The sequence below is a fragment of the Globicephala melas genome, chromosome 13 (genome assembly GCF_963455315.2).
Source record: "Globicephala melas chromosome 13, mGloMel1.2, whole genome shotgun sequence".
Classification (NCBI taxonomy): Eukaryota; Metazoa; Chordata; class Mammalia; order Artiodactyla; family Delphinidae; genus Globicephala; species Globicephala melas.
The window spans coordinates 57,984,620-58,006,672 of record NC_083326.1 but is presented as its reverse complement, the minus strand read 5'-3'; the positions used below and the strand labels follow the sequence as shown (position 1 = coordinate 58,006,672).

Here is a 22,053-nt window from a genome sequence, read left to right as displayed (position 1 = left end):
AAAATTTAGGAGATACTGAAATTCAATTCAAGCAAAGCAGGAACCATCTAATATGTGTTCTAGAAGGGGGGAACATAGAAAATGCAGAGAAAAAAATAACTTAAGACATAATAGAAGACAATGTCCAGAAACTGAAGAAAGAAATCAGTTCTCAGAAAGAACTCACTGAGCAGTCACCAAGATGAATGAAATAAGGGGCTGATTCTTGTGAAAGTTCAGAATTCCAGCAATAAATTCAAAATTCAAAAAAGTTGTAGAGAGGGCAAACACAAAAAGCTTATTTATAAAGGAATAAGGTTCAGGCAACCAAAGAAGAGAAAAGAAACCCAGATTGTCATGTAAGAGTGCAAGAGTAGGTCAATGAGCAATATGAGAAATGTCACTGTGTGGGTTCTCCAGGAGAGCTAAGGTTTTCTGTTAACAATGAACACTCAGTTGGCACATGTTCCTAATGGGATCCAGAGTTTGCTAACCATCTTGTAAGTTTAAGGATTAAATCCACATGTTATGGTGGCAGCATGAAAGGAAAAAGTTAGAAGTTTCGGGCTAAGGTTGGCAGTGCATTGCACTGCAGTTGTACTAGCCTTGGTTTATCCACCATTACTTGCTCATTTTGTGATTAAAACAAACTCCTACTTGTTTAAACCAAGGTTCCTTAGATTTTCTTTACTACAAAGCAAACACAGATGCAATTGATCATTTTTAACAGAAGGTATGATTGTATTTTGCAGTGAATTATAAATCAATAGCAAATGTAGCTATTTGAGTTTGACTTAAGACATTGCAAATAAACTAGATGGAAAAAAACTAGATCGACTACTTCGCCTTTGAGTTAACTAACACCTCTAATGACTAATTCATTTATGTTGACTACACATAAGGAAAATGTTTCTTTTATCTATACAAGTGATTTGTAGACTAGTTTGTAAGGACTGTAGACTGGGTTGTAAGCCTTCTGTACAGGTTGTAAATCTTCTGTAAATCTTTTGTAAATGCCCAGATTTAGTGGCATTTGTGATCCAGAGTCAAGATTCAACCATGTATAATATATAGACAATAGACAATCATCTGTATTATAATAGACAATTCCTTTATTGTAAGTAGCTTATTGCAAAATAAATGTGTTGGATATTAAAGAAATCATAAAATATTATATGGACTCTTTTGTAAAGGTTTCTTGAGATAGATTATTAAGTATACAATTTGATGAGTTCTGACAAATATATAGACCTATGAAACCATCACCACAGTCAAGACAATGAACAAAACCAGCACTCCCCAAATGTCCTCACGCCCCTTTGTCATCCCTCCTTCCCTCTCCTCCTCACCAACCCCTAGGCAATCACTGATCTTCTTTCCCTCACTATAGGTTATTTACATTTTCTGTAATTTCATATAAATTGAATCTTTTTTGTCTGGCTTCTTTCACATGGCATAATTATTTTAAGATCCATCCATGCTTTGTATATCAAATGTTCATTGCTTTTTATTGCTGAGAAATATTCTATTGTATGGATATATCACAATTTGTTCATGTATTTAGCTGCAGGTAAAACTGGGTTCTTTCCAGTTTGGGGCTATTAAGCTATAAACTTCTGTGGATAAGTCTTCGTATGAATATATATTACCTATGAGTAGAACGGCTGGGTCTATATGGAAGGCATGTGCTTAATATTTTAAGAAACTACCAAATTATTTTCCAAAGTGGATGGACCATTTTACATTCCTACCAGTAATGTATGAGAGTTCCAGTTGCTCTGCATCCTTAGCACCAGTCGATACGGTCAGCTTTTTAAATTTCAGCCATTCTACAGGGTATGTAGAGCTATCTCATCATGGCTTTATGTGCATTTCCATAATCACTAATGATACTGAGCACTTTTCATAAGATGATTCACCATCCAAATCTCTTTCTTGGAGAGGTGTCTATTCAAATCTTTTGCCCATTTGAAAAGATGAGAAAAGACCAAACAAAATTTTATCACTGGAAAGCTCCAACTATGTTCCTGAAACAGAAAGTTGATCTGTTTTCAAAAGTAGAGGATTTGTGTGATAAAGTCGAAGGAACTAGGACTTCCCTGGTGGCCCAGTGGCTAAGACTCTGCACTCCCAATGCAGGGGGCCTGGGTTCAATCCCTGTTCAGGGAACTGGATCCCACATACATGCCGCAACTAAGAGTTCGCATGCTGCAACTAAAAGATCCTGCATGCCGCAAAGAAGATCCCACGTGCCACAAGTAAGACCCGGCACAGCCAAATAAATAAATATACAAACAAATAAATAAATGTTATTAAAAAAAAAAAGGCGAGGGAACTAAAGCTTGGAAATACCAGCAGAGAAAAAACTGTGGATAATTTTAATATAAAAAGAAAGAGTTGGGGCTTCCCTGGTGGCGTAGTGGTTAGGAATCCACCTGCCAATGCAGGGAACATGGGTTCGAGCCGTGGTCTGGGAAGATCCCACATGCCAGGGAGCAACTAAGCCCGTGCGCCACAACTACTAAGCCTGCGCTCTAGAGCCCACGAGCCACAACTACTGAGCCTGTGAGCCACAACTACTGAGCCCATGAGCCACAACTACTGAAGCCTGCGTGCCTAGATCCTGTGCTCCACAACAAGAGGAGCCACTGCAATGAGAAACCCGCGCAACGCAATGAAGAGTAGCCCCCGCTCGCCACAACTAGAGAAAGCCTGCACGCAGTAACAAAGACCCAACACAGACAAAAATAAATAAATAAAATAAATTAATTTTAAAAAAAGAGTTATGTATTATTTCTGTAAACAATAGGGATTATATTCTGGAATAAAATGGGAGAGTTAAGTCAATGACCAAGGCTTTCTCTCCTAAAACCTAGTAGAGTCAACAAAACATAATGAAAAAAAGAAAAAAGAATCCCAGCAACATTCACACGAGTGGTGGTCAGAGAGAAATATTCCAGGAATAATGTAAATTCTTTTCCAAAATCCACCTCCCTCCTAATCAAACGGAGACACTTTTGAAATAGACAACTACTATCTCCTCCAAATCATGAGGGAAAACAACTGAAGGTGTGAGTAACCACATCTGGGGTCAACATGAGCAGAGCCCTTGAAACTCAGTCTCTCCCCAACACCATCTCAGTAGGGAGGAGGGAACCTATTGGATTCACCATTTTGCTCTTTTCTACCTGGGAGGAAGTTAGGTGAGGGAATATGAAGATGGAAAAATTAAAGGAAAGGTAGAGTACATAAGCTCCACCAAGGGAGAGAAAAGATAGCTTAGGATAGAAGTGCAAGTAAAAACAGACGTGAGAACAGGCTCTGGCTAAACCATAAATAAAGCAATCCTTCCCGTTTGTAAACTGACAGAAGCTGGATCTTTCTCCCAACGTTTGCCTGACTTTGCCCTCCTCTGGGTAAGTGGGGAGTGGAAGTGGCTCTGGGGAAAAGCAGGGGGATGGGGAAGGGGAGGGCACTAGACACCTAGGGTGAAGAGTGTGGTCAGAACTAAGATGCCTGGGGTTCGCCCTGCACCAGGGAAGCAGTGGACAACCTGAGGACACCTACTGCTGTCCTGTGACCTGACGTCCATAGCTGGTGGAGCTGTGACTCAATGGAACCAACACTCTTATGAGAATTTTTCAAAATAAACGAAAAATGGAAAGGAACTAAATCTGTCATAAAGAAATGCCTACCATCGTTTGTTTTCTGGGTTTGTATCTGTTTTAATAGAGCATGTAGTTGTTTGTGGCTTTAACTATTAAACTCGGGTTCATTTACTGCTGAATGGCTTCCTACAAATCAAATAAAAGTAGATAGGCATGTTGACAGCTGGAGTTGTCCAGCCACCTGAATTATGTTGCGTTGTTTTGAAGTTTTGCATGATTGTCTTGAAGGAACGGCTTCTTTTTTCATCCCTAACCCCAGTTCTCCTGCTATCACTTACCAAGGAACCACTTGTTTTGATAACTCCCGGCAGCTCTTTTTCCTCCTGGGTGTCGTCCAACTGACTAGGATGGTTGTCACAGGTATCGCCTGGCTAATGAAAGAAACGAAAGTCATTTTTATCCAGGCATATCTTTCACTATGTGATTGTTTATTCAATTATACATCACACTAGAATCTGTATAAATGCACAGCCATGTGGACATACACAGAGTTAATGACTACAGTGCAATTGGTAGCATTCACCAATTCCTCCAAAAGGATGTTGAGCCTCCTAAACGTCATGCACTGCAATAGAAATGAGTCTCAAAAGCAGACACTGCTGCCTGCCTGCCAAAACCCACTTTTCTTTTCTTCTTTAACATATGAATATCATGATCTTGCTCTAAGATGCTGCGTGTCTATCTAAAAGGACTAAGTGTGATCATGTGATGGCTCCGTCCAAAGAGATTCGAGTGAAACCCTACTTGGTAGAGCACCCAGGAAGGCTAATGTTTTCTTGTTGAAGTGCATGGAATCAGCTGGCTGATGCTTCTCCCAGAACATGGGCATGGTACCTGTGATGCCCAGACATCCTGTAAGCATTAAATACTAGCCTGTATGCTGAGTGGAACAGAATGGAAAGATAAAAATTTGGTAGGTCCATGAGAGGGATATTAGTCAAACCAGCCGCAGACTTCTTATTTTGTAAGGAAAATAAACCTCTAATTGTCTAAGTCAGGAAGCTTACTGATTAAACTATGCTACTTAAAAATCAGACTTTATGACTGTATTTTGGAGTGATTTACAAATCAAAAGCAAGAGTATTCAGGTTTTTTTTTCATTTTGAAACTGGAAAAACATTAGACTGATTATCTCACAAACACATATGACTGAACCAAATATTTCATTCCCATCACTGAGTATTGGAAAAGCTCTGATTTTCACTATGCAGCAAATGGATTTGAGACTATTCTAATTGCGATGTGCTGCACTGTAGGCCTTGTGCATATGCTCTAAGATTTTTAGCAGCATTTGTGATATAATGGCATTTCCCAAAATAAGATGTAAATATTCTACTCCATGATTAAAGCAACTTTTTGCAAAATTAAGCATACTGGATATTAATGAAATAAACTTTTACACAAGAACTTAGAAACATTTTTCATTTGACTTTTCCATATTTTCTAACTTTCCCCCAATGTGTATGTATTATATTGCTATGAAGAACACACATCTCTTTGGAAGGGGAAACAATGCTGAAAAGGCAGTACAAGAAAACTTAGGTCAGGATGGAGGTCAGAGAGTGTACCACTCTCAATCACTCAGAATTAGAGAAAGGGCGTATTTTTAAGTATAGCTCCAAGGGCACTGAAAACCAACAAAGTGTTCTAATAACAGATTAAAAATTGTTAGAAATTCCTGGAAAATAAAAAATAAGTAATTTATTTCATAATTGTAAAGAAATTCTCAGCCTAAGGATAGCATAAGACAAAGAAAGGGCAAATCCACAAAAAAGCAAACAGACACAACCAAGCTTAGAGTGAAAACCACACAGGACAAGAAGGGGTCCCAGGGCAATGGCTAGGATAATTTATTGTAAAGTGTTTCCTTAATGGAAGGGCCCGACCGAACTCCCAACAGTTCCCTTTACATTGAACAGCAGACGGCAGCCACGTATGGACCCAAGGAAAGCACTCTGAATGAAGTGAACTACCTGCCTTGGGAAGATGCCCAGGGTTGGGACCAAAACAGACCTCAATATCAGGTCACTCTGGACCTTCATGAAAGACATGGATGGGAGAATAAAAGGAGAACATGAGTTTTGTCTGGGAATGATGTCATTTGCCACTCTCCCTTTGGCATTGAAGGTATGTGCATGCGTGTATTTGTGTGTGTACGTGTGTATGTACGTGTGTCTACATATGCACACATGCACGGACTCACCCATGTGTGCTGTTAAAATAACGTCCATTCACAGACTGCTCACATACCTTACTGCTTACACAGGACCCAAAGTCAGCCCTCTTATTCAATAAAGAGCCCTTTGGGAAAATATCTATATAATGGCAAAGAAATCATACAGCAATGACATATCCTAAAAGTTGTTAACTAGTCAATCCAGACCATCACTAAGGATCATCAGCCACTGGAGAAAAATCAACACTATAAAGAAGTCAGCTGTGGAGAAAATCAACATTCTGAAAAAAAAGTATATTGGTATACATTCTGGGAGAAAGAGATAAGTGAGGGAAGAGAAAAAGGCTTATAATGATTTAATAATTTCAGAGAGATCTGAGAGACTATTGCAATCATAAATCAGGACTAACTATAACAATAAAGGGTAAATCAGTGAAAAAAGGAGGAGTTCTTATGAATTAACAGTATGATTGCTGAATTTAAAAATCAACAGGGACCCAATTATAACCACTCATGACAAAAATGAGAATTAGGTTCCCACAAAATGATGTAGACAAAACCTGCTAGCATACAGAACAAACGGAAAACAAAGACATGGGAAATATAAGAGACAACTTAAGAGCTGTGTGAGTTTAATGTAAGAAATGAAAAGAAGAAGAGAGAAAATGGAGATAATGAAGTAAAAGAAATAATGGGAAAAGAATGTTCAGAACTGAAAGGAAACATGTTTCAGAAACAAAAAGCTGAGTGCTGGATCATGATAAAAAAAAAAAAAAAGATTTCATATCCTGATGGCAGTTCAGGCCTCTCACAACAAAGATAAACCTAAAAGCTTCCAGAAATATAAAAATGAGAGTAGGATGCAAATAAAGGAATGATTTAGAGAGGCATCAGGCTTCTCAACATTAACACTATATGAAAAGCAAATAGATTAATATTTACAAATTTCTGAAAGAAAATGATCAACAGCCTAGCACACTGATACTAACCAGTTTAGGATTTAAGCCTTTTAGTTATTAAAATTTAGTATTCAGAGATATTTCTTGCCAGATTTGCTCAAAGGATAAAAGATGCAATCTGCTAAGAAGATGTAACAGTTTGTAATATATGTGATTATGGAAATTAGTATTTCTACTCTTCTCTGTGGTCATTCTGGCGGGCTAGCCCTCATCCTCCTCCAGGGATAAGAGCAGTACTGCTTTCTCATTCTATAAACTAGTGAGTAGTTCAGGGGTGTGTCTGGAATAAAACTTAATCATTCTTGTTCACCTCAGTGGGAGATTTCTTCATGTGTTTCGTCACCACACTTGCCTTTAACCTTTAAAAGATGACAAGGCCACCAAAGAATTGAAATAAAAGGGATAGTGCTAAAAGAGAAAAGAAACAAAATAAGCACAGACTCATCATGAGAGTCCACGGCTGGATGTGGAGTGTCAATGAGGCAACAAGATCTAAAATAAGACTCACTCTTACACGTTGCCTTGACATCCGGTAAAAGTGGGAGGGCCCTAAGTGGTCTAAGCCCAAGTTCCCCTCCCACTTTGCTCCCTCAGATAAGGTCCCCTAGTAAGACAACACTTCTTACCCAGGGGGCCAGACACAGTTCTTGCTTATCCCTGAGTAGTGGGTTTCAGTTTCCTGTCCACCCATGGAATTATTCAAACAAGCCAATCCATCCTCTGTGAGAACCAAGGGGGCACTCCCCCTCTTGATACTACAAAGCTTGTTCACTCTGTTCCCAAGTGCACCCCACATGTGGCTCTGTATGGTGTGCGGTGTCCTCCCTCCCTGGGCTGTGAGAACATGTAATAAATTGCTGTTGTCTCATCTTTCCAGTGTCAGGGGTCATGTGCTGAGCCATCCCTATAACCCCAGGGTGAAGAGGAGGCAATCAAAACAGTAGGTAGAGGTAGGTGGGGTGAAAAGCTCATAGAAATCGTTCTTTGAAAACACCCCGTGTCTACTCTGACTTGCCCCTCCTCTAGCTGAGAGAAGAGGTAGTGGCTGCTGTGAAGGGGAGCAGGCGGGCAGAGAGGAACAAATGCCTGGATCAAGTGTCCTGGCTGGAAGGATGGTATAGAAGACTCCCTGAACCGAGGGAAAAATCTTCCAACTCAACAGAAAATGTAAAGACCTCTGACTAGACAGAGTTCACACTCTTATGAGAAATGCAATGAAATTGGAAAAAAATTGAGACAAATATCTGAATACAGGATTGCTCACAGCCCCAGCTGACCACCCTCCACCTCCAGACCTTGACCTACCCTCAGGCAACAGAAGAGCAGCCAGAACACAAACTGGCCACATCCAAACCCTTGAGCAGAATTTTGGAAGGGACCAGGGGCTAGCCTGTATCGAGACAATTGCAAGATGTTGACAGAGTGCCCCACATAAAATATATGCAAGATGAAAGTAAACTGTAGAGAATCTAAACATCATCATCATCATCATCATCATCAATCAGATCAAGAATGGTACAGGGGTTACTCTTAGAACAACAAAGAATACCTCTTCCTCTGCTAGGAAAGAAAATAAAGAGCTAAAGAGAAGGAAACACATAGAAGCATGATAGAGGAAGGTCTCTTACTGTAAATTTTCTGCTGCCATGAGTCCAGGTGGAGGAAGATGTCAGGAACCCATGTCCTTCTCAGGGTGAAGGGTCACCACTTCAGTAAGAGGACCCAGGCCTCATGCCAGGAGGTATAGATCACAGCATGAGATTCATCTCTTTCACTGAAATAGCTTCACTGACAGTTTGGAACTCAGATCATCACTCTTTGAAATTTGCACTAAACTGGGTGAGGTGGGCTCTAAATAAAACGTGTTTACCTCCTGTGCAAGATTGTGCACTTTTTCCACTTATTGTTACAGGTTCAAGATGCTATAGTGCTGCGTCCCACAATATATTTACATTTAGAAAGTAACTTAAATGTCAAAATATTTCTTACAGTGACAATTAAATTAATTTTGAAAGATTTATAGAAGGTAGCATAAAATTTTCCACTATGCACTCAGCAAAGAGAACAATAGTTTAGCTGATGACCTCCCACATGTACTGACTTCTGGCTGTGGCTGCAGCTGCAGCTGTGATTGTTTTTGTTATTGTACGTACAAGCAGGCCCCATAGAATTTGTGGATTTAACTATTTAATTATTCATTCCTGAGTCTGAGTCCCCTTTTTTCTTCATTGTTACAAGGTAAGTAGGCTTTTTTTTAAAACTTTCCAGGCTGCCTTGAATTAACCACTTCTCCTGATCCCCTTGCTCTGTCTTACCAGTTGACCATTTCTGCAGGGAACTGCTGGCATCCCTTCTTCATCTGGGTTCACATCCAAAAGAGGAGCTGGGATACAACAAAAATCATCTGGCTATTGAGAAAAATGAAAGTGCATTTTTATTCAGGCATGTTCTCCCAAGGGTAACTGCATTTAATCACGTGTTACGCATACGATGTGCACATTCATACAGACATGTTGAGACACCCACAGATATGACTGCCTATGCACTGATCACTGCATTTGGCCACTTAGCAGCCAGTCCTGGGAGCTCACCACACACCAGGCCCAGTGACAGACACTGGTACGTGTGGAAGATCCTGTCAACCGCCTGCCCCAAACCCAGTCACCTGTCTTCCTTAACAGGATCCTGATTTTTTTTTTCAGGAACTTCTGTGTACAATGAAAAAATATCAACTTCCCAGGCTCTCTTGCAGCTAAGGATGATTGTATAACATTTCTAGGCAATGAGAGGTAACTGGAATTCTACCAAGTAAGATTTCTGGGAAACTGAAGTCAGAGAGATAGAGTCAGTTGGTACAAGCTCCAGGAACCACCAGGAACACGGGCATGCTGGCAGGAGTGGCCCAGCCCCCTTGGCAAGCAAAAGAATGGAGGCCACATGTGAAAGATAAAATAGAAAGATGGAAGGAAGCTGGATCTACGCTAAAGCAAAGATCAGTTTCCTCTGAAAGAGAGAAAAAACAAATTCATATTTGTATAAACTCATGATTTCTTGGGTTTTCTGGGCCATGCAGTCAAATGTATATGTGTGATATAACATTTTTTTTAAGGACTGTATGCCTATATTTATACAGTTAATTATGAGTTAGTCCCACCTTTAACTGTTTATCAATTATGAAATTAGACTGACTATTTTGCTCAATTAAATGTGTTACTGAAGGTAATAATTGATTCACATCTTCTGAATATTAGAAAAAATCTGTTTGAGCACTGAACTTCTGCTCATGATGAAATGGATTGTAGACCTTGCATTATGTATCCAAAGGGTGATTTAATATCTGTGATTTAGTGTATAAGAGCTCTACCAAAACAAGGGTTAAATATTCTATTCTTTTATGGTTAGAATTTCACTGAAAATTACATTCATTGGATATTTAATTAAATCATAAAATTTTATTTGGGCCCACAGAAATACTCATTTTTTACCTCGCTTGTCCATATTTTCTAAATTTCCATTAAAGACGCTGTATTACTTTTATAATAAGGAAAAAAACACATTTTTTGAAAGGAACCAATACTACTGAAAAATCAACGTAGGAAAATTGGATCAAGATATCACAATGCACATACCACATTCTCCTCCCCCTGCAAATCACTCAAAATGTCAAAGAGATACCTTTCTCAAAGAGTAGATCTAGAAACCACTAAACATTTCCATTAGCAGAACAGAAATTGTTGGATGCTTCTGGAAGATAAAAAGCAAGCAAGAGCGGTTTGATAAGGGTAGAGAAAAACTTCGGCCTGAAAAAAGGTATAAGAGAAAAATGTGTGGACGGTAAATGCTGATCCAGAAAAAGCACATATCCAGAGTGAAAATAAAAACGGCAGGAAGGCATCACCCAATTCAGAAGGCAACAGCTGTTTAGAAGAACAGCAGGCAGCAGCTAAATGTAATTCCAGGATAAAACCCAAGTGTCCCCTCGGTGACAGAGTGACCACCTGCCTTGGAAGTGGTAGTGGCTGTCCTAGTATGGGTGCGGTGGTCCCGGATAGAAAGAATGTTGAATTGCACTTTATTGGGGCCTTCTAAAAGGATATAGACAGGAATATAAAAAGGAAAGTTGGGTTTGCCTGAAAAGGAAACCAATTATGATTCTGCAGGATCTTGTTACTTTGGCATTGATACCATATTTATTTCTTAAAGTGAAGTGTGACAGTTGACGTTGCCACACTTCACCACTCACACAGGCCCAGACTCCTGTTCTGGGGGAGAGTTTTTGGGAGAAAATGGGTCTACATAACTGCATAAGAAATATATGATCACTACCTATACTAATCAATCAGTCAATCTAGTTCTCCATTAATGAATATAAATCAAAATCCAAAGATTAAAGTTAAATGAACAATAGCAATGTAATGATGCCAAAAATAAACAGATGACCCTGAAGGAAAGAGATAATTCAAGGAAAAAAGAGAACCTTGGAATTTAAGGGTTAATTTAGTACCTTCAGAGTGCTGAGAGGCTACTGCGGCTGAGAAACAGGAACAGATCACAAAATAAAGGAAACATTAGGGGAAAGGAGGGGCTTCAGTAAGTTCATAAGAGGACTATTAAAGTTTTAAAAATTAATGAAAGGTAAAAGTGTTAATACAACCAAGGCCAAATTAATGATATAAAAGATGAAGTTGAAGGGACAGCCAAGAATGTAGAGCAAACATACACAAAAACAAAGCTTGGAAAATAGGACATTTAAAGAGATATTGAGATTCAATCCAAACAATGAAACAATCATCTAACAACAATCATCTAACAACAATCATCTAATATCCAGAAGGAGACAGTGAGAAAATGAAGGGAATAAATACTTGTTTTAAACATTAGAATAAAATATGCAGAATGAACAAGATGAAGAATGAAAGAGCTCACTTGGTAGTGACCAGGATGAATTTTTTTAAAAAGGAAAACTGCTAAAATTTCAAGGTTCCAACAATAAAAAGTGAAATTCACAAAGCTTCCACATTTGTATATAAAGGAATGAAGTTGACGTAGATATTGTGCTTCCCCACAGCAATGGTGCGTGAGAGAAGATAACGGACAAATATTTTCAAAATTCTGAAGAAAAATGATTTTGAACCTGGGATTCTATATGCAAAAAATTAAGAAAAAAACATTTATTTTTAAAATTATTTATATCTTCATTTGGTGAGTATAGTGGGTCAGATTCATAATTCTAAGATTAATGCAAAATTACCTAATGCAACTTGTAATGTTAAAACGTCAAGAAAATGGAATGGAAACTTTATGTAATTGTTCTATTAATGTAGGTAAATGATGACAAAGACAGAAATAAAGAATAGAAGAGAATAAGGAAGGGAGAGTGGGGAAAAGAAGAAGGAGGAGGAGGGAGGAACTGGTATTCATGACGTCAAATTCAAATCGGAAACTTAAAAGTTTAACTTAACTTAAAAGTTTAGGTACATTTCTAAGAACCTCCAAGTCTATTTACCTGCAGAAGCAGATGCTGAAGTTTTTAGGAAAAAACAATCTTGTGGGAATGTTTATTAGGACTTACACATTGTAAATATATCATATTTTTAAAAGGCTGCCTTTATATGGCTTTTTACATTTTTGACAAAGAACAATGTGAATTTTTCAGCAGCGTAATACAATGCCAGGCTTTCCCTGACTTCCAGGTGCCCCACTTCTCAGGACAGCACAAGACCTCTACTCCCTGGAATATATGGTCATTCTTTTACCTGTGACCACTTCCCCTGCCTCATTCCCCATTCTCTCTAGAACTGGGGCTTCCGCAGCAAGACTGGGGGGGTATGTGGGAGAAGAGGAAGGCAGACTGGAGGAAGAGCCCCCGGGGCTACTCCCCTTGCCCACCAAGAATGCGGCCCTCTCTCTGCCTTTGCTGGAGTTAAACACCAAACAGTTTATTGCACTTACATGTTACGGAAAAGTAAGACTCTTCATTTCATTTTATACTTAAGCCCTAATGTGTTAAGTGCCCACCTTACGATTCCCTTCGGGGTCCAAGTGAAAGAAATGGGAGAAGCACTGCTTCTATGTGACTATAGCGCAATGTTTTGGGAAACCTAGAGAGGCTAGTTATGCATTTTCTTGAGTAACTGGAGGATTCAGGAGAAGCTATAGACCCATATTTTGCAGTTTGCTAGGGAAGAGGAAAAATATTAGTCTGAAGTAGCTGGAAACAGAAATGGGGAAAGGACGCATGTAGGCCAAGTTCTTAGGATTCTCTCAAGATGATCTGGGAGATAACTGGAAAATGACCCAGGGAATTTAAACCTGCAGGGTAAACCTTTTCTTTGATAGGCATCTTGTCCAGGACTCATGTGGCTGGAGCCCTAGCCTCAAGCTGTGGGCATCACCTTTACTCAGTTACAGCTTGAGACAATCTCACCTTCCAAGAAGACCCAGGTTTCAACTAGGCTGAAAGTTCAAACAGCGTAGAACTCAAAATGGCTTACCTTGAGTATATATCATTATATACAGCAGAGGATTCTACAACTGTGTTCATTATACTGGCTACAAGCCACATGTGACATTTTAGATTCAAATCAATTACAATTAAATACAATTAAAATTTTAGTTCCTTACTTACACTAGCTACGTTTCAAGTGCTAATGCCACATGTGATGGGGGCTTCCATATTGGACAGCACAGACATAGATCATTTCCATCGCCGTAGAAAGTTCTAAAGGACAGCGCTCTTCTAGGACATTGTAAACACAAATACAAAGCTTAACTTTGTATATGTGAGCTGCCCTGGCAACACCCCGCTGTGATTAATGTATCTAAGAGAAGATTTGACTTACAGACAACCTAAACTAACTCAAATTAGAGACTGTCTTCAGTTATGCCAGCTACCCAAGATCCTTGAAGTTTTAATTTATGTCACTATTGATATTACAATTAAACAGATGAGAAACCTAAATCAAAGTGATTAACCAACTTGCCCCAGGCAACTTTACCTGTGACTGCAGCAGAATATCAAGTTCCCCTTTTCCTATATATGAATTACCCCAAAGTTCCAAGAATCCTATCCGCATAGAACCTGATATAAGAATTGCACAGAGAATGTATCCAGTAATTATCTGTTGCATCAATGACGCAATTATTTCAATGCAACACTGCAATGATGCAATAAACGGATGAATGAGTGAACTGTAAAGCAGAGCTACCAGTAAAACAACCACAGAAATAGGAGGACGTGACTCAGCCTCAGAAGTAAAACTGTGGCCGTGGAATAGCCAAGGGTACGCTGGCATGTCAACCAGCCATTTCTCAGAAAACATGTGATGCTTCCCTCATGGTTTTTTGAATCATTCTCTGGCCCATTTGATTAATGCTGCATCTTTCACTTTTCATCATTTTAATTTCTTTGAACATAAAGGGTACCCTAACCACTCTCCCATCCCCACTCCCAATTAAAACAAACTACACAGACTTGCACATAATACTTGGGCCCACTTCTCTGGGACTCCTTTGCCTGTCCACAGAGTTTCCATTCAGTGCTGAGGTTTAAGTAAAGGCTCCGTGTATCTCATCCACAAAGACTTGCTCCATTACCAAAGAAGTGATCAACTTCAAAAAAGGGAATAAATTTTGTGTGCGGGGAGACTGCTGTATGGGGAGTAAGAAATAATCACTTAAGTTTCAAATTTGCGAAATTTTGCAGTTTGCTGTCTGCTTTACTTTTCTCTTAAAGCTAGAAGATGATTGACCTTTTCTGATAATTTTTCCACATTCCCCTTCCCTCCCCTCAAGCAAACCAAACCTTTTGAGCCCTGTTCACTACTTACAGGAGATTCGCTGACTCCAAAGATGTCTCTGACATCCCTGATGGATTGCTTGTTCTTTTTTCTCATGGTTTGAGTGTAAGTATTATATCTCTTCTTCACTGCAGCTGCTTGGGTTCGAGTCAAAGTCGAGAGCAAGGCTTTGCCACCCTCCTCTTCATCACCCGAGATCAGGGTTGATAAACCTACATCTTGCAACCACTCTGCTTCAAGTTCTCCTTCTGTAAGATGAAGTTACCAAGAGAAGGTTAGAATACTCTGAGATTGGAAGCCATGCATATCTGTAAGTCTGTACACATCAGCAAGTAATAAATAATCACTAGACAATATATTAAGACCATCCTGGACGTTGAGGACATTATGCCAAATGAAATAAGTCAGACAGAGAAAGAAAAACACCAAACACCATATGATCTCATTATATGTGGAGTTTAAAAACAAAACAAAGCAAAATGTCCAAGTTCATAAATACAGGGAACGGATTGGTGCTTACCAGAGGCCAGGGGTGGAGGGTGCGCGAAATGGGTAAAGGTGGTCAAAAGGTACAAACTTCCAGTTATAAAATAAAATAAATAAGTCATGGGGATGTCATGTACAGCATGGTAACTATAGTTGATAATGCTCTATTGCATATTTGAAAATTGTTAAGAGAGTAGGATCTTCAAAGTTCTTACCACAAGAAAAAACATTTTGTAACTATGTGTGACGATGGGCATTAACTACACTTATTTTGGTGACTGTTTCACAATGTATTCAAATATCTAATCATTATGTTTATACCTGAAACTAATATAATATTGTATGTAAATTAAACCTCAAAAAACTTTAAAAGACCATTCTTTTTCCCATAGTAATTGTGGGAACGGCCTATAGGAATGAATAAAAGGTCTGTATTGTATTTTTTTAAGTAAGTCAAATTTTTAAAGTATCTTCTAGTAGAGTAAGGTTATTTGGCAGATTTGGGAAGGTAATTTTCCTTACCAGAGAGTTAAATATAAGCCATATCTGAACAGCCAATTTCAAAAAATGATAAAATATTAATATCTAAACTAAAACCATGACAGAAAAAATGTGGTTTAATGGCACACAAAAGAATTTTTTAATCACACAAATTCAGGTTCAAATCCCAACCACCATTTACTAACTGAATAACTTTGGAGAGTTTTAAGTATCTCTAGATCTTCTGTCCTCTTGGCAAAACGGAGGTAATAATCACCAAAGTATTAGGTGGCTATGAGGATTATTTTATCAATGAATTTGTGACAGATGGCAAAAATCTAGAACAGAGTATGTGTTCAATAGATATTCGTTCTCTTACTTTTCTCCTTATTTTGAACATTAGGTAATCTTTCCTTTTCTCAGAAGGCAGCTAAAAAACTTAAAATTCATCATGATGAAGATCAATCGCTATTATAAATTAGATGTGCGGAAATACTAAAGAATTCAGAATAACAACATCATGTAACAGAAAAACCACTGTACACACTATAACATTCTGGGAACTATGCTAAACAGGCATTACCTGAATAAGGTTTCTTTTAAAGAGCAGAATTGACTGGTTTGCAAGTACACTATCAAATCATCAGTCCAGAGGCGTTGGACTCTGCTTATGTTATTCTATCACTGGTACATGAACAAAAGCCTTCCCACATGCTTTACAAGAAAACGAGAAAACTTTTTAAACTGAATAATAATGAAAATATGAAATATCAAAATTTGTGGGACGGAGTGAAGTCACAAAGGAAAAAGTAAAACTGTCTCTATTCACAAATGATCTCTTTGTTTATGTAGAAAATTCTAAGAAATCTAGTAGTAGACAACTCCTGGTAAGTCAATTTAGAAAGGTAATGAAATATAAGGTCAAGTACAAAAATCAATTGTACTGCACACCAGTTGCAAACAATTAAAAAATGAGAGAGGTGAGAGAACAAGAGAGAGACACCCAATTAAAAGAAATAGTCAAAAGATTTCACAAAGCAAGATATATGAATGGACAATAAGCACAGGAAAAAGCGTTTGACATCATTAGTCATCGGTGAAGTATAATTACAACCACAATGAGATACCTCCACACATCCCTAGAATCATTCATGTTAATAAGTCTTAAAACATCAAATGTTGCAAGGATGTGAAGCCACTAGACTTGTCTGTCAGATACCGCTGGGAGGAGTGTGAAGTGGTACAACTACTTTGGAAAAATGCTGGCAGTTTCTTATGTAATTTCACATATTCTATGAAAAATACATATATCCAAGAGAAATAAAAATATGTCTCCACCGAAAGACTTCTACAAGATTGTTCACAGCAGCCTTATTCATAATGGCCAAAACTGCAAACAACCATTAACAGTTAAATGTATAGACAAATTATGGCATATTCATACAACAGAATACTGCTGTCATGGGTTGAATTGGGTCCCCAAAAAGATACACTGAAGTTCTAACCACCAATACAGGTGAATGTAACCTTATTTGGAAACAGGGTCTTGGCAGGTATAATTAGGATTTAAGTTGAGGTGAGGTCATACTGGAGTAGAGAGGGCCCTTGATCCGATATAGCTAGTGTCCTTATAAGAAGAGGAGGTGAGACACAGACAACAACACAGGGAGTAGGCTACGTGACTACAGAGGTAGAGAATGGCAAGTGTTGTCTACAAGCCAAGGAACAGCTAGGATTGCTGGCAACACCAGAAGCTAAGAGAAAGACATGGAACAGATTCTTCCCTACCATCTTCAGAGAGAGGAGGGCCCTGCTGACCCCTTGATTTTGGACTTCTAGTCTCCAGAACCACAAGAGAACAGATTTCTGTTGTTTTAAGCCACCTAGTTCTGTGGTACTTTGTTACAGCACCGCTAGGAAACTAATACAAACTATCCCATAATAAAAAGCAATGAAATAGTAATACACCAAATGAATCTCAAAAATATTATGTTCAGTGAAAGAAGCCAAACCCAAAACTATATGCTGCAAAAACATCAGAACCTTGGTTGTCTCTGGCTAGGGACAGCAAGTCACGGGGATGATGAAATTGGGAAAAACCATGAGGAAATTCTGAGTTGACTGAAATGTTATGTCGATTTGTGTGAGGTTACAGGGTTAGTATTTGTCAAACGTCACTGAATTGCACTTAAGATCTAGGCATATGCTTCAAGGAAAATAATATCAGTCAAATAAATTTTGAACTCCAGTTAGTAGGTATGCTTTTTGTAGAAGTTTATGTTAGCACGCCTGAGAATGTTTTCTGTATACTCTAGGCTTGAGCAAATGAAAAAGTACATTGAGGAACAGGTTTGTCATTATTGGAGAAGGGGGTTATAAATACAGAAAAATGGAAGACAACAAACTTTGTGGCGTTGGATTGGAATTGGAGGTTATCACTACGAACTCATGATTTTTAATATAGATAGTTAGCTAGCTAGTAAGAAAAAAGAAGTGGAGAATAAGAGGTATTTTCCTTTATGTGTCTTTCTGGATCTGAAAGGCAAAATGTAAGTATGTAAGGAAAAGGAATAAAAATATCCTTCTCTGATGCAGGACAGTTCCCTTGAATGGATTTTCATTAAATCTGTGGTGGGACTTTTTATTTCTAATGCTAAGTGAAATATACTAATTGTGGTACATCTGAACTATTGTTTTTCAGATCTAAGAAGGATAGGCTTGTAGAAAGAGAATAAAGAAAAAAAAGTTTTTTAAAGTTTCAGTTTATCTTGATAGTTGTCTTGAGGTTAATCACTGGCTAATGAAAACATTCTTAGATACTTGCTAAACTACCTTCAGTCTTTCTTATGCATTTACTTGTCCATAGGTAGTACCTGGAGAAGATAACCTATGCTTTTAATCTCAGGTGAGTAATTTTGTACTTTTTGACAATTACGGACAATTATACTTTTTGGGTCCTCAACCTTCTTGTTTAATTTCACTGGAAACTAGTATAATTGACATATCTGACACAGCTCTTATTTGGTGAAGTACTAGATTATCCGTTCTCTAAATACATTAATGCTAGTACATGCTCCATAGCTAAATATTTTTAATCCAGAATTATGTTGGTAAATTTTTTTTCTGTCTGTCTCTCTCTTTTGGTAATTAATGGTCAAGTATACAAATATAAAAGCCATCAAAATGAGAATACTCAATCTGTTAGATGATTATGAATCAAGTCAACAGACGGGTACAGCATCCCTAAGTGGTGATACGTAAAGGATCAATTTGCATTGTGTTGACAGCCCTCCTTCAGGTCATGTCACCTTACACAGAAGCCACCCTGAGCCAGACCAGCAGATATAAATCAGTGGGAGCAGGCAGCTGATTTGCCAAATTCTACTGGTTCACTTGTTAAACTACTAGTGGAATGATTTCTACCTGCCAACAGAATAAGAGAGCATACAAAGAAAGACAGCACAGGGGAAGACCAATCTAGCACCTCACCATCCAGGGGCTTGGCCTCAGCTGGCGTCTGCTCTTCCTGAACTCCCAGGCTGTTCTCTTTGATACTTTCTATTTCCCGCCAGAAATCCTCCATGGAGGCGCTGTCTATGGAGGCTTGAGAGTTGGAGCGGCTGAATGCCGGGGATTGTAAGGATTCATTGGAGAGCATCCTGCTAATTCTTCGGCAGCGAGAAATGGATTTTCTGAGAAAAGAATAGTATCTGTTAACGAAAATCAGTGTCTCATGTTACAAATCACAAAATTAAATTTAGGTGTGATATCAAGGGAGAGATGGAGTTAGTGTGAAAGAGAGGGGTTTGAGGGAATAACCTCCAGTCTGTGGTGGCCCCGTCCTTTTCATTCTCTATAATTCATAATGACTTTGTGGCCATGTGGAAATTACCACAAAAATACTTTTTATACCTTTCACACACTCATAAAGTGGGAAGCTGTTCATGTTAGTCAAAACATATATAGTAAAAGTTAGCCCCTGTAAGTATCTAAGGTGATGTCAGAGAAGAGTGAAAAAAGCTGGCTGCTCACATCCAGTGGGGTGGGTACTATTAAGCAAACAAAATAAGCATTGGCGAGGATGTAGAGAAACTGGAACCCTTGTTCATTGTTGGTGGAAATGTAAAATGGTACAGCCTCTGTGGAAAACAGCATGGCAATCCCTCAAAAAATCTAACAGAACTACTGTGATATCCAGCAATTCCACTGACTCTACGTACAAAAGAACTGAAAGCAGAGTCTTGAACAGATACATGTACATCCATGTTCATAACAGTGATTCACGATAGCCACAAGGCAGAAGCAACTTAAACATCCACTGACAGACCAATGGATAAGCAAAATGTGGTCTATTCATACAACGAAATATTATTGAGCCTTAAAAAGAAAGGAAATTCTGACACATGCTACAACATGGATGAGCCTTGAGGACATCAGGCTAAGTGGAATAAGCCAGTCACAGAAAAACAAATGCTGTATGATTCCACTTATGTGAGGGACCTAAAGGAGTCAAACGCCTAGAGACAGAAAGTAGAATGGTGGTTGTAAGGGTCTGCGGGGAAGGAGGCATGGCGAGTTATTGTTTAACAGGTAGAGAGTTTCAGTTTTACAAGATGAACGAGTTCTGGAGCTGGAAGGTGGAGTCGGTTGCACAACAGTGTGAATGTGCTTCATGCCACTGAGCTGTAGGCTTAAAGGGGTTAATATGGTCAATTTTATGTCGCACATTGCACCAGAATTTAAAAACAAATATTTTTAAATTTAAAGATACATTTTTTAAAAGTTGGCTGTTGAGAAAATGAGCTAATGAGAGGAAATAATCCATGATATTAAACGGAAAAACTCTGTATTAGGATGGGGAAGTGGGGCACTGACTCAGTTCAGGGAGAACCAGATCACCACCAAGGGAAAGGCCCAAATGCTTAGGGGGGCAGCGAAGCTCCAGGTATCGCCACCCAGCAGGACCACTGCTAGCCTAGCAGACAACAGCTGAACAAGGCACAGAGCAGCTCCATGGGGTGCTTTCCTCGTGGGATTGCTGCGAGGACTAAGTGAGTTAGCACACGTAAAGCATTTAGGACATAAAACATCCAACAGATGTTAGTCTAAAAAACAAGAGACACAGTAGGGGAGACAGATGCCAAAATGCTGGAATTCTGAGAGAGTTTGGAGATTTACATAAAAATAAAATATTTTATGTGAGGTGGTGGATGCATTAACTAACCTTATTGTGGTAATCATTTAGCAATATATACATATATCAAATCTTCAGGTCGTACTCCTGAAATTTACCCCATGTTATATGTCAATTCTATCTCAATAAAGCTGGAAAAATTTTTTAATGTTTGACTCTATGATATATGATTGACAAATATTACACTTCTTCGGAACAGAATGTTTGATTACATACAACACTTCAGTCCTCAACCAGGAAGAATGACTGAATTACTCTATGCAGTATGATCTTCTGTTCTTATTCTTACATGATTTTTTTTTTCTTTTTAATTTTCCAGTTGGAGTGTATATGCAACTCCTGTCAAAGAACTCCTCCACACTTGCTTTCTTCTCCTTGGGTCCAGGTGGAATTGAACCAAAAAGTTGAGACTACTTAACCAATGTGTGGTCAGAGCTGTTTTATCCAAAACAAGAAATCCAGATAGAAAGAGCAATGACATAGTAATGTCCAACCGTGGCATTCTGACTCGCTTAGGACAATTCAATTTTGACATTCAGAGCAGCAGTGGATTACTACCAAACTTAGCCGTGTCCTAGAGCATATGTAAAGCACACTGATATGTATAACAGTACAAAAAGAAAGGGGAATAAGAAAAAAGTTCCATGTGCTCATATGGTCTATACCTCTAGGAATCCTAGATTTCTCAATCATCTTTAGTATAAATTTCTAGAATTTGACCACTGATCCTGAGACTGTACCAGACTGTAAGTAGTTCTAGTTTTGCAGTGAGTTAGCCAACTTATTTTTAAAACTCAGAGCATTTCAGGAAAATATTAGATACCCACTTTTTTTTTTTTTATTCTTTGCTGATAAAAATAATTTTATGACGCTTTGATAATTGGGTGATGAGAGTTCTTCACTGAATTCTTTACAGTTTGACAAGACAGACACATTCTAGTGGTTGAAATACATAGGAAATCAACACAGGTCATGAAGGCAGTTACTGCTCCCTTTACTATTTTTAGGCTCTTCAGCCTTTTCTCTTTTGAAAACCACTAATGAATTCATAGAATTATAGTATATAAACATCTACTTCTGTGAAACTGTAATCAATTACCACTGCTCACACAGCCTACTGCCCTCCGTGTACCATATTCAGGAAAAAGTATATAGATGCCCAAAACATTCTCTAGTTCCAGTTTGGGGTTTTTTTTTAGGTTTATTCTTTGAAAATGAATATAACTTATAAAAAATTAACAGTCTTAACAGAAGACATGGACTAAGTTTTTAAAAATTATAAGGCCGTATATTATAAGCATAAAAGTTTAAG

General features: G+C 38.4%; 1 protein-coding gene across 3 annotated transcripts in view; it reads right to left on the bottom strand.

The window, feature by feature from the left end:
• ARHGAP28 (Rho GTPase activating protein 28) overlaps window positions 1-22,053 on the bottom strand; it is a 149,357-nt gene that overhangs the window by 49,882 nt on the left and 77,422 nt on the right. For 2 of the 3 annotated variants that reach the window (XR_009566486.1, XM_030836650.2), the window contains exons 2-5: window positions 19,037-19,239; window positions 14,612-14,829; window positions 9,098-9,190; window positions 3,926-4,018 (exon numbers count right to left, since the gene is read on the bottom strand). Coding sequence is in view for 2 of the 3 variants with exons in the window: in XM_030836650.2 (XP_030692510.2) it covers window positions 3,926-4,018; window positions 9,098-9,190; window positions 14,612-14,829; window positions 19,037-19,239 (607 nt within the window). In the remaining variant the exon portion in view is untranslated. The remainder of the gene's footprint in view (window positions 1-3,925; window positions 4,019-9,097; window positions 9,191-14,611; window positions 14,830-19,036; window positions 19,240-22,053) is intronic. The other variant, XM_030836651.2, reaches the window with a different exon arrangement.